A 15,165-nucleotide genomic window follows, 5' to 3' on the forward strand; every position below is an offset into this window, starting at 1 on the left:
CAGGATAATAATATTATATATGTATACATATATGTGCATACATGTCCAAAGATCCAGCTAGGCAAATTTTCCCACGTGAGGGCACAAAGGGCTGCTGGCTGAGGCACAGCACAGCTACCTGGCTGGGAAACACCTGCTTTATCCCAGTGCTTGGCTTGGATTTTAGTTGCACTGTGGATATGATCCTCTTTTACTGGTGCATTCGAGCTTCCTTTTGGAGGGTTTACCTGGTGTCTGCTTGAACTATTGGTCAGGTAAACACAAACTTGCCCCAGTCTCATTAAGGTCATTTCTCACATTGGTTTGGGTGGAGGAGGTGGAGAGGACAGGCAGATGCTGGTGGGCTGCCCTTCAGGGCACCTCTAGGGCCCCACAGAACCCTTCCAAATGAGTTGGCTTCGCAGAGCCACGCAATATTTCACAGGTAAATGACAGACTGTCTACATGGCTGTAGGTGGGAGGAGAAGAAGGTTGTGGCCACCACATGAAGCCACGCCAGCACAATTCCTGGTGGGTTTGAATAGTCCAATACCAAATCCCACCGGATCCCCACTCTGGGTTTCAATGTCATCAGGGTGAAATCCTCAGAGAGCATGCAATAGGAATGCCATCACATATCAGACATTTCAGGAAGTCTCTGTAATTTCTTTAATTATTCAGACAACAGAGCACAAGGATAATAGCTTCAAGTACATTCTTATACATTATTTTGACAGTATAGATATGTATTTAGTCATAAACTATTCTGTAGCCACCACTATGTGTACATTTTATACAAACTATTGCCATACTCGGACCCTGAAAATGGACAGTGACATCTCCTAGATGTTTTGCACAAGGTTATGACAGTACATCCTTCATACCAGAGCTGTGGCTATGGGTTGGATTGGGCACTTCTAACACACCATGGAGGGGTCATCCTGATGACAGGCACCAGAGGGAGAGTGGAATTCAGACACGGTGAGAGGAAGACATAAAGCTGCTTGGAATAAGTGTGAGGGAGAACATGGCACAGCATTTCTCTGCACAGTGAAACAGGCTGATCCTGGTGTAAGAGCATCTAAGCTTCTCTCACACCACAAAGCTCTGAGCTCATCTCGGCCTTTGGGTGAAAATTAAATGAGGCAATGTCTGGTGTGGTCCCATCCAGGCATGTGCCCTGCCCTGACACAAGTGTGGGCTCTGGTCTGATGGCTCTTTAACATCTCAGTTGCAATTTAGATTGAAGCCCTCCAGCCAGTGGCTTTAAGTTTGATCATTGACATCCCTAAACATCTCCACCACCGGACCTCTGGAGAAGGCAGCTTCCAACACGGTCATTTCTTTGAGTGTAGAGGCATTAAAAAATGGAAACCACCTCTCAGAGACAGGATAAGAGAGCTCAGGCACCCAGATGCTGCCAAACTAAGGGGTCAGACTCTTAGAGCAGAGATTCATTTGTTCCACAATCACATTCTCACATGCCCCAAATCATCTGGGTTTGCAGCCCTCAGCACACCCCAAAAACAGGGAGGTGGCAGAGTCCAAGCTGGGGTGTGCAGTGGGTTCTCAGCACCCACCAGGCAGTCCACAGTCCCCCGTGATGCCTCTCGTTGGGTCAGCATGAGGGTGGCTTGGTTCCTCTCCAGGCGCTGCAGGACACTGCGGTCACTCCAAAGTCTCATTACCCTGTCCAAGCTTTGGAGGTTGGAAGTGGGGCTGGACTAGAGCTTGACAGGAAGGAGAAACCACATCCATCTGTCGGGGCTTCACACAGCAGTGCTCGTGCATGGGACTCGGCCACCAGCTCCTGACCGCGCTCCAGAAGCTCCTGGGATTTCGGCGTGGAAGAGCACGGTCGACATTCTCTGGAGATGGCCCCAGGCAGGGACATTCTGTGAGGCTGTGGAGCTGCCATCCATCCCAGCAGAGAACATGGCTGTGTCTCTGGAGCAAAAGGCCTGGTGGATGAACATCCTAGAGTGGCGAGTAATGGAAACCAAAGAAAAGGTGAGAAGACATTCAAGGCAAGCTCCCTTCCGGCACGGTCCCGTCGCAGACGCGCACACACATGCACACACAATGTTTTGCAAAATTTTTAAAGGGATCCTGGAAACTCTCCATGGAAGAGCACACGGTGCAGCAGAACCTCACTGATCAGCACCTGTCAAGGATGATCCCCTCGGGGTGGGTTGGGGCTGAGACCAGGCAGGGGATGCAGCCCTGGCCCCACCACTCAGCTCCTAAAACACATCTCCAGCACATTCACCCATGGGTGGCTCGGGACAGACTCCTGCGTCACAGCTAAGGAATGTCTCTCAGGATAAATGAACAAATCTTTATCCTTTTGTTTGTTTTGCCAAGGGTGTTTTGCTCTGTTCTCAGTGGCCCCAAGCTCTGTGCTGTTACTCAAAGCAGCCAGTGAAATCTGGTGGCCATCTCCTTCTTCCAGCATCAGCCACATGAATCCCTCTAACTCACCAAAGTCAATGTCTCTCCCTCAGACTTCTATCTTCTGGGCACCCAAATTGAAGCCCACCAAAATCCTGGGGTTGTCACAAGGTGAAAGCAGCTGCCTGCCTCCACATTAATGCACCTCAAAGGGAAAACTTGATTTAGAACCCTCAGAAATCAATTTTAAGAGCCATCCACAGTCTCCATTCCAGACTGGGAAGTGGACATGGAGTTGGGGCTGGAGCTGGAAGAGAGGAGCATCGCCTGAGCAGGGATGGGAAGCCAGGGCTCTGGCAAAGGGAAACCCATCTGCCGGTCACCCGTGCAAATTAGTGAGGTTCTACTGTCAGTACAAGAGATTCCAGGTTATGCACAGATGTGATGGATTTGTTTCCTTAATTAAAGTACCAAAATTAAATGTTATAAGCAACACATCTAAATAAAATAATGGGCACTCATTTAGGCATCATGTTTCCTAAACCAATAAGCAAAAAGGAAAAAAACAAATGGGATGCACCAGGAACTCTTCGTTATTATATACTAACCAAACTGTGCATGGCACATTTTATTTCTATAAAACTATTAAAACTATTACAAAATATTCAAAAATACATTTTAGTAAATTTACAGCAGTTATTTCTCAATTTATTAATGCAAAACATCCTTTTCCCCCCTCTGTACAAACTACCATCTCCATCGTCACAGAATTGCCGCCATGTGCGCTTTTTAAAAAATATTATTTTCTAATAAACATTTTCTGAAGTTAAAAATAACAAAGTTTCTTACGGTTTTTGCAAATAAAAAGTTTGTGTAACAGTCTTGACTTCCATGAACTTCCATGAACGTGGCCAAATGATGTTTTTACAAAGCAAAACATGGAAAACAATACAGGAAATGATGTTACATTTGAAACTATTTAAATTAAAATAATATATTCTCATATTTTACACTATTTCAAAAAACGAAATGTGATTCAGTTAAGTATTGATCTCTCAAAAAAATCTAATTTACAATTCTGTGTATAAAAATATAATTTACGGACCCCCATGAAGTTTGTCTTTTTTGTGTGTGTTTGTTTGTTTGTTTGCTTGTTTTTTAGACTTGCTGAAATGAAGGAGCAATGTAATGGAGAGATGGGAAGGTACAGAATTTTGCTTTCTGAAAGTCAGGACACGCGTGACATGTAGAAAAATAGACTCTGCGCAGTTTTGCTTGGCCTCACAAAATAATTTTTCCCCTGTGAGTACAGTTCACATGATAATAAATTATCAAAGAAACTATTTAAGGCTCTTGAAGGTCCGGTTCATATCATTTAAAACATCTATTCAAAATACCAAAGAAATAAATATCCAGGAGAGGAGGAAAAAAAAAAAAACAACCAACAAACAAAACAAAAGAACAAATAAAAATATATATATATTTATAAACTAAACAGAACAGAACTTCCAGGGGTCTTTGTTTCCCTTTAAGTCTACTTTGGACTGTCCTACTTAATTATTATTATTTTATTATTATTATTTTTAAGTCTTAATCCATCCGTGCTCTCTTTTAAAAATATGTATTTTTTTCTTTTTTTTTTCTTTTAGTTTTTTTCTTTTCTTTTTTTTTTTTCCTTTTTTTTTTTTCTCTCCTTTCTCTCTCTCTCCCTCCGTGTCTCTGTCTCTCCGTCGGAGCCTGGCGGGCGGCCGGGGCGGCGCGGGGTCCCCTCAGCTGGATGACACCATCATGCCCAGCGGGTGCAGAGAGTCACCATCCAGCACCCAGCTGCCGATGCGGTAGAGGAGCCGAGAGTACCAGTGGATGCCGGGGGCCGCGGGCTCTGCCACGGGGGACCCCGCCGCGGAGGGACAGAGGGCGGCCAGCACGGCCTGGAGCAGGCGGAAGGGAGCGAAGGCCCAGTGCGCCCAGCTGTGCTCCTCGATGACGGCGTAGCACGAGGCCAGCACGCGGTCGATGAGGATGGTGCCCTGGGCGGTGAGCGGCGCGTAGGCGCCCGACGCCTCCTCCCGCAGCGACACGCGGTGCACGGCCGCCGGCAGCAGCCGCCGCCCGCCCTCGCCCAGCACGAAGACGCGCTGGCCCGGCCGCACGCGGCTGGCGAACAGCGCCCGGCCGCTGCCGGCCCCCGCCTGGGACTGGTTCTGCTGGGGGGCCACGAAGAGAAGGTGGGCGGCCGTCAGCAGCAGCCGGGCCCGGGGCTGCCGCGTCTCGATGACGTAGAAGAGCTTGTGGGAGCCGTCCTCGCGGTCGAGGAAGGTGAGGAAGTCGCTGTAGAGAAGGCGGCCCTCCGTGTCGGCCACCAGCACCCTGTCTCCAGGCCTCAGGTCCTTCACCAGCTTGGTCCCACCGTTCTCCAGCTGCACCGTGGCCGAGCCAGGGAAGCAACCCCCAGATTTGGCCGCCACTGAGTTTTCTGTGCGAGGAGAGAGGCAGAGCAGGGTTAGAAGAGACCAGGGCCGAGGCATGGGGGCATGCAGGAATTTATCACTTCCTCAGCCACCCCAACCCACCAAGAAAGCTCAGGACACAGCCAGATGCCCCTCTGAAATTCCTCCACCCTCTTCTATAAATACACCCCATTTACACTCAGTGAGTCAATTGAGAATCCCCTTCCTGCCAGATTTGAGCCAGGGCAAAAATCTCCTCTGGGTAAGGAGTTACAGGAGTGATTTGTCTCATAAAGGAAATGAGCCAAAATATTTCCACTGAGAAAACTGTTCCAGAACAAAATCTCTTCTGGAAGAACTTCCCATTTGGCTACTGTTTACCCTGCACTGACACCTGATGCCAGATAACTTGCAGGCTTTCAAAGCCGAGTGGTTTTGCTGGCATAAAGTATCTTCTCTAAGCAAGTGCCCATGCTCTCAATTCTCAGGGTCCTCACTCATCTCTTAGTCAGGGAGCACATCTAGGGTAGCAAACAGCAGAGGACAGGAGGAGATTTTGCCCCAGGGTGCGCACAAATTTTGCCACTGTAAAGCAGCAACCCAAATCCCCCTGCATGGTGCTGCACAAGCCCCCATGCTGCCTCCAGCCTTCCTGCTCGGTGGCTACTGGGGCACATCCCACACTCAGGCAGCACCCCTGCCTGGCATCTCCAGCACTCTGCTTCAATCCTCTCTCAAAAAGAAAGAAACCTCTCCTTCCCCCCTAGAAGAAGCATGCTCTTCCCTGTCTCAGAGCATGTGGTCCCAGAGCAGCCCAACACCTGTGCCAGGCCCAAGCAAATGCCTCTTCAACCTCCTCCAGCTCTTGGGAATTACTCAGAGTTTAGAGCAGCCGTTGCTGCTTTCCTGTGCTAGTGAGAAGAACAATCTCAGACTCAAAGAAAGCAAAAGTAGCAATAAGACTCTGTCTCTCTTGCAAATCACTTTTTGGAAGTTCAGCCACCTGTGGGGTGGTGGGCAAAAAAATCTGCTGAGCTCCAGGTTGATCTCTGTCTTAGCAGAGGGGCTTGCAGTGTTCCTAACTGCTCTGTTTTTTTTAAATATGGGGTAATACCCTATAGGATGTCATGGTTGCAAGTGTCTACAGCTGTTGAAATTCCCCATCCCTCCCTTGACTTTCCCTGCTTTCTCTCAGTTACTTCCTATACCAGTTAAAGGACCTTTATGATTTAGCTCCTAAAGATGGACAGATTTTATATTTTTGCCTCTGTGACTGCTACTGAAATGCCTATGATTTAAACAAATCCATGGAGTGTGTCCTAATGACTTTCTCAGGAAGGACAGGAAGGGTGAAAATTAGACTGTTATTGATTTGCTAATGACTTTATCACTTCTCCTTCAGAAATGAAGCAGCAAGATCTCCAAGGCCTCCCTCTTCAGGGAGGACATGGCAACAAACAAGCTATGCGCTTTATGTGGAGGCCTCTGCTAGTAAACTACACCTTCCTACAAGCTGGCAGTAAAGGTCTGGCTAGAGCTTTGTTTGCATATTCAGGGACTTGATGAATAGATGTAGTAGTGTAGCAGCTCTACAAACATGCCAGTGAATTGGCAGAGGTGTGAAAATCTGCTTCTTTGAGCAGTGCTTGTTTGGGTTCTCTAATTAAAATCCAATAAAGGATCAGCATTGTCATTCTGATTCATGTAATAAATGCAGACACTCTTGGAAGAGAGGACACTTCCATTTTTTTCCCAGCTTCTTCCCCCCCTTTTCTCCCCCTCCCTATTTGTTCAGGTGCAGAAACCCTATGTGCCAATTCACACACATACTCTCCAAAAAACCCAGGACCTTCCAAGCACTATTTGCACAGCAGAGCCACTTTTCCAAGGCACTCAAGATCTGTATTTGAATTTTAAATGTAGAAGCTTGCTCTAAATACTTGCTGTAGCGCATTATCAATGTCCCTTTTACCACCCCTGCCTCTCCCTCCTCTGTTCTGGTGACAATAATTCAGGCCTTGGGGGAACTCTTCTTTGCATTCCAGTCTCCTGGATCATACTTTTTGCAAACAGAGATCTAGATAAAGAATCTTCCTGCTGGCATTATGGGATTTAATCTTCTCATGAGATGCTCTGTCATGAAATGAGGTTTGGACAGTTTAAGATCAGGCTGAGAGAGTGGAATTCAAGCCTGCTCCCTTCAGCCTGCCTCGTACAGTCACACGACCCTGCCTGACACCCTCCAAATATTGCCCCCCGAGTCCCTGTGTGCCGAATCTCAATGAGCAGCTTGGGGTGGCTCCTCTCCTGTGAAACACCCCTGGGCTGGATTAGGAGGTGCTCCTGGGCTAAGGTCACTGTGCCGCACAATCGGACACCTTGTGCTACAAAGCCCATCTTGGCTATTGAAAGGGCTGTTTCAGATCTCCACACAGCTGACAGCTTTGCAGGGCCTCTTTTCGGCTAGAAAGGACCCAGGAGCTGAACAAAAGCAGCAGCAGGCTCTCAGGACAAAGCCCACATGGGCCAGGAGAGGTGCTCAGCCCCTGGGGAGCTCTGGGCCGGAGTGGGGGACATGAACCCCTCCTGCAGGTGGGCACGACAGGGCAGGGCTGGTTTCCCTGCCGTGGGGCTGCTGGGTTCGAAGCAAACGGCTATATTTAAAGAAAGCCCATTATTTTCTTTTGCAGCCAAGTGTCTCCTGACACATCCAGCAGGTTGCTGGGCTAGAGTATGCTCTTAAAAAGAGCTTTCGATGTCATACAGCTGGATGGAGGGAGGTGGTGGAGCTGGGGGCTGTCACTCGCTGACAGATTTGCCCCACCAAAAAAACGTGTCAAGTGTCAAGAAAAGAAACTGCGAGTCGGGGATTTCTTGCGAGCTGTTCCCGAGTTGAGACAGCGTGTGGCGTTGTAAGCACAGGGGAGGGGAGGAAAAAAAATATGTGTATGTGTATCCCTATCTGGGAATTTCCTAGCGGCTACCGCTGAAGGAGGCTGGGGACCACGTTACTTATTTATTTTCCTGGCCGGCTCCCACTTGGAGATTAGCACTCACGAGTAAGGCGTGCAGCCAGCGAGGCGGCCGGAGACGGCCGCGAGTGTTTGTGTTGAACACGCTCCTTGGATGGGGAAAGCATCAGACCCCACGGGGGGAGCAGAAGGGTGTGTGGCTGCGACGCAGCTCTCGTGGGAAGGCTGGCCAAGCAAATCACCCAAATAAAAGTGCTGTGAAAAACTGCTGCAGCTGGCTGGGCTTTGTTGTTTTCCTTCCCCTTCACTCTTTCCCCCGCGGAAAGGAAAGACGGGGTCGCAGAGAGGAGCCTGGCAGGGCGGGCCGGGGGATGGGGACCCTGCGGGACGAGCGGAGGGAGCCTGGCGGCAGGGACAGGCGACACAAGGCTCTGGGGCGCTGAGTGGCGGCCCGGGGGTGTCTCCCCACCTCGACACGTCCCTGGGCATGCTGCCCGCCTTACCTGCTTTGACGGAGCAGTGGATGTGCGCCTTGGACTCGTAGTAAACCCAGTCGAAGCCAGCCTCGACGGCCAGGCGGGCCAGCATGCCGTACTTGCTGCGGTCCCGATCCGAGGTGGTGATGTCCACGGCGCGGCCCTCGTAGTGCAGCGACTCCTCGGAGTGGTGGCCGTCCTCGTCCCAGCCCTCGGTTACCCGCAGCTTTACTCCGGGCCACTGGTTCATCACCGAGATCGCCAGAGCGTTCAGCTTGTCCTTGCAGCGCTGCGGGGATACGGGCAGATAGGAAAGGGTCATTGTGGGGGTTCTGCAGCCAAGGGAATACCCCCCCCCCTTCGTTATCTACACCCCCCTGGGCCACATCCTGCCTCTCTCTCCAGCCAAAGGCGGCATTCCTGCCATCCCCGCCAAACGTGCCCCGGGATGGGCTCTGCCGGAGCTGAGCACCTTCTCCCCCGCTGCCAGGGCGGGACGGGGGGGGTAGCTGAGGAGGAGGAGAATGAAACTTGGGGACACGGGATGAACAGAGGATCAAACACCACGAAGAGCCACAGGGACGGACCTTTCCCCTGCCCTGGCACCTGCTGCAGGGACAGGGGGACCCCCCTCTGCCGGCGCTGGGGTGTGAGCGTGGCGATTCAAAGCCACCTGCACGGAGCGAATTCCTGCCGCTAAGTGCCCTGTCCCTTCCCGAGAGCAAAGTTTCTGCCCAGAACAAACACTCGCCATGTATCTCAGAGTCACGGATTCCCCCCTGGAATGTCTCTGCGGGTCTTTTCAGCTTAATTCTGTGTTGAAAAGGGTATCAATACATGTTAACAGCCTTTATGTGCTGGAGGGAGGGGTGTTTTTTTTCTTCTCTCCCTTCGCCCATCACTCATTAGAGTCCTCAAAGCTGCATGGGCTGGGAGCATTCACTCTGCTTCAAACATACATCGGCGCTCGCCTACAAAGCCGAGCAAATCCATACAATAATATAGCTCTTAGTGGGAAGATGAAAAGCAAGGGAGGGCCAAGGAGGGAAGTTAAGCGGAGCAGGGATGCTATGCAAGCTGGGAGCCCCTTTGTGTGGAGTGAAACCCTTCCAACTTCGTGGAGAAAGTACTGCAGGGTTTTTCATTGACCCTCCAGAGCTACCAGCCTTCTCCGGGCTGAACTGGGCCCAGCAGCACAGGGAGCACCTATAGGTCGAGTAATGACCCCTAAGGACGGGGAAAAGTGAGGAAAAGAGGTGAGCTGAAACCTTGAAAGTTTTGGGGAGATTCCCGTTTTAACCAAGTTGGGAATAGACACAGTGGCGACAGGGAAAAAGGATTCTGAGCCCGAGAGAAACAGGAAATCAGCACTGAAAGCATTGAAAAGCACTTGACTAGAGGTACAGAGTTAGAAACACACACATTGCCAGCTTTCTTCCTCCTTTTTGAGAGGAAAACAACCCGTGGATATACAAGATGTTATTCTCTTGATGCGAATACCGATGTGCCTGTAAGCCGCTGCAGGATGCAGTAAGCTGTGCTTCCCACACTTTTACCGGCCTGAGTGGTGTGCTTGGCCTTCTGCAGGACCATTCTCCCCAGTGTGCTCACAGCACAGCCGATAACAGACCACAAAGTCCCCCTTTCATAGCTCCCAGGAAGGCAAAGCCCCTCTATTACTCCGACGACGCTACTTTTAGGGAGATGACAAGGTTGCTTAGCAAGGAAGTTCCCATGTGTTCACCAACAGCCATAAAAGTGATTCCAGCAACACACGGGTTGATATAAAGAGATATAAAAGTCCCTGAGAGTTATAAAACACAGTCATGAGCTCACTTTGGACTCTCTGGCCTACCGTTTTATGGAGAGAGATGGGTGTTTGGGTTTCGGCACCTTTCCCGGCAGCGAAGTGCAGTAGTACAAGGAAGTTGAGTTTGATTTCTTTTTTTCCCTCTCTCCCTCTCACACCTGAGTGGATAGATACGCTCCTTCACTGACTTAGAGGGGAAAGGGGGAGAAGGATCAAACGTCTCAGCTGGTGATAAGGTGACAGCAGTGCGCGGACACGGCGATGTCTCGCTCCGCACGGGAGGAGCGGGTGCGGGCAGCGCCGAGGGGCTCCGGCCGCTCCGGCCCTACCAGCACCCCTTCCCGGCTCCAGGCGAAATAAAGGAGAAGGAACGGCCTCCTAAAGGACTTTCCTCCCTTTTATACTGCCTGAGCTGGATTGTCAGAGTCAAAAGCCGTGAAGCCCAGACTATTTATTAATTCATCGGGTCGTGTGCCACAAATCAAGCCCAATTCTGTTCAGCCACCGTGAAGCTCAGCAGGGCTGCCTCCACTAACGCTTTGTGTGGAGGCAAAGTTGTTCAACAAGCCCTCTCCTGCCAGCTCCTAATCTCTTCACAAATGAATTGCTTGAAGGAAACACTTAACAGGTACCTGTCAGTGTAAACAACCTGGTGGGCTTCCTAAATGCCAAGTTGATCTCTAAATTCCTCACATCACGCACTGGTTGTGTGCCTGCATTACACGAGATTGCTATTTTATTTCATACAAATTCCAGCTTTATCATACTGACCTGGCCTCCTTATCTCTCTCCCCAATCCAGCCAATGGCCGGGGTGGGGGGAGGAAAGGGAGGAAGGGGGGAGCCCTTAGCAAACTGCTGGTGTCACCTGCAAAGTTGAGAACCTGACTTACCTACCTCTGTTTGCGTTCCCCCCCTCCCCGCTTCTGGAGTTAATATTAACTAGCGACTAATGCATTCGGCAACCACTCTGCAAGTTTAACGATTCTGTCTATGAAAGATCTCTCCATGGTTGAAGGGCTCCCGAAGCCGGCGTTTAAAGGCTGGGATTTAACGAGAGGTTGCTGGCCGAGCGAGAGAGGGAAGGAGAGGAAAACAAGGCAGGGAGGCCAGTGGCAGGACCCTGCCGTGCCCGGGCAACCGGGAGCGCGGGCAGCCAGTCCGCTCGCTGCCCGGCCCCGCTCCGCTTCCGCGCTCCCTGCCTGGCCCCGGGGCGCCGGAGCCCCGCTCGCTCCCCGACCTCGCTCCCCTCTTTGCCGCCGGGTACCCGGCCCTGCGGCCTCCCCGGCCCCGCCGCTCTCAGCCCACCTCCCCCCTTTGTGTCTAAGGCACGGGAACAAGCGCTGAAGGAGGGGAGGGGGGGCAAAGTATTTGTTTTCGTTTCGTTCGTCTGAGGGAAGTTGACAGAAGGTCAGGAGTTCAGACGCTGCCAGCTAATGCAGCGGGAGCGGCCAGCCGCGTAGCCGGCGCGGCGTGCCCCGGGAGAGCCGCGGGGCCGGGGTCAGCCCGCAGTCCGCCCCCGGCCCGCAGCCCACCGCTCCCGACCGTGCCCCGGCTCCCCCCGCGCCCGCCGCCCCGCTCCGCTCCGCTCCGCTCCGCTCCACACGCACCGGCGCAGCCGCGCGGGGAGGGATGCGCCCAGCCCCGCCGGGAGCCCGTCTCCCGCGGAGCCGCCGCCGCCGCCGCTGCCGCCGGGCTGCGGAGGGAAGGGTGAAACCCGAGCCGCCGCGATCGATACGCGAGGGGAGTAAGTGGAGCTGAAAATGCGAGAGATGCGGCTCCGGAGGCAGCGGGGGCGGAGGACCGCGGGTGCGCGGAGGGGCGCGGGCCTCTCCCGAGCGGGGCCCGGCAGCCGCTCCGCTCCGCTCCGCTCCGCTCCGCTCCCCTGCGCGGGGCGGCGGCGGCGGCGGGCGGAGGCGCCGCCGCGCTCCGAGGTGCGGTGCGATTTAAGGTGGTCGGGAGGAGATGGTGGCGGCCGCCGGTCCCTCAGCCCGGGAGACCCGGCAACGTGCGGAAAATCAGGCCGAGGAACGGGGAGAGTTTGGGAAATTCCACCCCCCAACCCCCCTTCCCCGCGTCCACTCCCCGCCTAGTCCTTCCAGGCGAGTCCTGCTCTAGCACTGAAGGTGGGGCTTAAATGTATTAATATTAAAAAAGCGCTGTTGACCTATATTTGGAGGAAACCCATTTCCAGTGTCTAGATTGCATGTAGTTTCTGAAACTCCGGGATTGGCAGAGCAATTGACTTCACCGAGCTCTCTGTTGAGCATGAATTATAATTACGAGGTGACTCTCGGAGCGGTTCTCTTTCTCTCTCTCTTTCTCTCGCCTTTATCTTTTTCTTTCTTTCTTTCTTTTCATAAAATAGTTCCGCAATCCGATTTCACCCGAAATCCAATATTTACCCATTTGTAAACCTTGTGCCATCAGATTTTTTAAAAGAGAAGGTGATGCAATGCCGATAAGTTGCAAGTCCCTCCCCTATGGAACTACCAAGCATTGGCGGCGAGCATCCTTAAAGAAATATCAATATATTTACGCTCTGATGGGCACAATCGCAAATGATGGTATTGCAATACGAGCTATATAATACGGAATCAGACGAGGAATGGTCGATCCGGCTTCAGCTGCCTTTTGTGAGTGCACGACTGCATGCCTACTAAATTTAGAATATGCTCGCGAGGACAACAATAATAATAATGAAGGTTAAAATGAAATGAAAAGGGAAAAAAAAGGAGAAATTAAATAAAATCTATAGAGAAAAAATCAAGTCAGCAGGCGCAGCAACCGCGGACTACGTTTGTAATAATGAGTGGGTGGCCTGGCGGTCACTATACACTTGGGGTCCTCTGAGCTGTATGCAATTCGTTTGATCAAAGTGCATCCTTGGGGACAAATGCAAACAGCAATCTCTAAGCAAGTTACAGGGAACGCCATGGCACGGTAATGACTGTAAGTATCACACAGATTCCCCCACCAAATATCTAAACAGCTCCAGTTCCAGCCCCTGCTAACTTGGCCGGATAGATGGTATTTACATTCAATGGGGAAACTAGTCGAGTTTGGAGGGGCGGGGGGAGGAGGGGGAGAGGGAAAGGGGGGGGCTTTCAAAAATACTAAGACAGATGCGTCCTTTAGGATTGCTCAGAGAGGTTAACAAACACAAATACAGGTATCTCTGTGGCTCTACCTGAGTCATCAGTCTGTCAGCTCCCGTGTTCTCTTCATCCTTAAAAATAATGTCAGGGTTGTAATTTGGGGTTAGTTCTTTAAATCTCTCGGAGTTTCTTGTGATCTTCCCTTCATATCTTCCACTGGCCCCTAGGGTCTTCTCTGCCACATTGGGAATAAACTGCTTATAGGCTAAAGGGGTCAGCTTTTTGGGGTGTCTCCTTTTTCCAATGCCCCTGCCTGGTCCACAAGTCAGCCCAGAGGAGACTAAAAGAGCGCAGATGAAGCCCACCAAGAGAATTCTTGTCAACAGCAGCATTTCGTCCATTGAATCCAATTACTTCAAAGCTCTCTGTGCCTATCCCTGGCTGTCTCTCTAGAGCTCTCTTTCCTCCTATGTCCTTGTCTGCTTTCTGAATCGTATACTATCCACCGATCCCTAGCAAGACAGGTGCTGGAATGGCAGGCTTTAGGTCGCTGATAACGGAACACATCGGAGTTTGGTCGGGAGACAGCAATCGAGAGACAAAAAAAGGGTCTGATTTTAATGGTAGCAAAGCAAGACGCTTGTGAGAGGAGTCTGCCTTTAGTTCTATATTATAGCTGCCAGGGCCGAGAGCTGATTGGCCAAGGCGAGACAAGCTTGTCTTCTGATGTTTTAACCCTCAAAAAGGCAACAAATTCTTGAAAGATTTTTTTTTTCCTTTTACCTGAAGGGCTTGGAGCTGAGAGGGGTGGAGATCGCGCTTTCTTGGGATAACATCAATTACACGCTTTTTTTAAAATTTCTTTTTTCTTTCTTTTTTTTTTTTTTCCTTCTTCTTTTTTTTTTTTTTCCTCCAAAAACTTTCTTGGCAGAATGGTACATTTGTCAGCAAGAGGAACAGATGCCTCTCTGAAAGAGGGGGAAAAATTAAGATTAGCAGGCTGCTTCAGTGTAAGTCAAGTTTCTAAGGGCAGTTGTGGTTAAATAAAATGCCGAATTATCGGGGAGCCGTGCAAATAGGAACATACTTGGGTAATATTAACGCCCCGGGGGGGAATAATGCCATTTCAGAGCGCACCCACCTAAATGGCTTTGTAACAGGTTTCTTGCCCCTGAAAAGGGAGATTGCTCTCCCTCCCAAAGACATACATTTTTAAACACACTCGCCTTTTAGCTGATAAATGACCACTTTAATAGCAGAAACAGGTCTGATGCGAAGCGGCAGTTAAATGAAGTTAGTGTGTCTGACTTGTGTATCACACAACCGCAATGTGTCACTTTTTTTTTTTTTTTAAATAAAATCAGGACTATCACCCAGTTTAAAATAACGTTGTATCTTCGGAAGTGCACGAATAGTCAACTGATTAAAAATAGATGGTCTCCTGAGCACGCTGGGGCTATATTCTTTGTTTCTTTGGTTAAAGTCGGAGAGGAGCGTTTTAGACTCTTACACCTCCTTGCGGGGTGTCATTAAGTTTTTAAGAAAAGCATAGTGTCGAAAGCATCCGCAAACACAATTAACAGAGATCGATCCAAGCAAAGTGAATGGAAAGGGGATAAGTTTAATGTTAAATTAATTGTTATCTCATGCAGCGTGGCAAGTGATGTCTTTATCCCGATCTCCAAAAGCTACTAATCAGACAAAGGTGTTGAGAGACGAGCAAAATTGCAGAGATGAGGCTGATAGAGCAGGTTAGACAGAACAGTAGAGTCCCATATGAACAAACACTTCTCTGCCTGCAAAGTGCTCATTTGCTTCTGCTCCTAAGAAAATACACTTTGTCCTAGGATCTAGAAACTTTCAGGAGTTTTTTAGGAGTTCTTAAAAATTCCAGGACGGTGTGCTAAAGTAATTCAAAGTCCACTTTCTCAGAAAAACAAAACACATCCAAAAAATAAACTTTATTTAAGTTGTGGGGTTTAAAAAAAGA

The 15,165-nt window shown here is 50.3% G+C and overlaps 1 protein-coding gene across 1 annotated transcript; it reads right to left on the reverse strand.

The window, feature by feature from the left end:
* Positions 1-624: 624 nt before the first annotated feature.
* SHH (sonic hedgehog signaling molecule) lies at positions 625-14,072 on the reverse strand. Its single transcript, XM_002190708.6, has 3 exons — positions 13,268-14,072; positions 8,296-8,557; positions 625-4,846 (listed from the first exon to the last, which is right to left on the reverse strand). Exons 1-3 carry the CDS (start codon positions 13,574-13,576, stop codon positions 4,140-4,142), a joined length of 1,278 nt encoding a protein of 425 aa, XP_002190744.2. The 5' UTR covers positions 13,577-14,072; the 3' UTR covers positions 625-4,139.
* Between the last annotated feature and the right edge of the window lie 1,093 nt (positions 14,073-15,165).

Source organism: Taeniopygia guttata, chromosome 2 (genome assembly GCF_048771995.1).
Source record: "Taeniopygia guttata chromosome 2, bTaeGut7.mat, whole genome shotgun sequence".
NCBI classification, from domain to species: Eukaryota; Metazoa; Chordata; class Aves; order Passeriformes; family Estrildidae; genus Taeniopygia; species Taeniopygia guttata.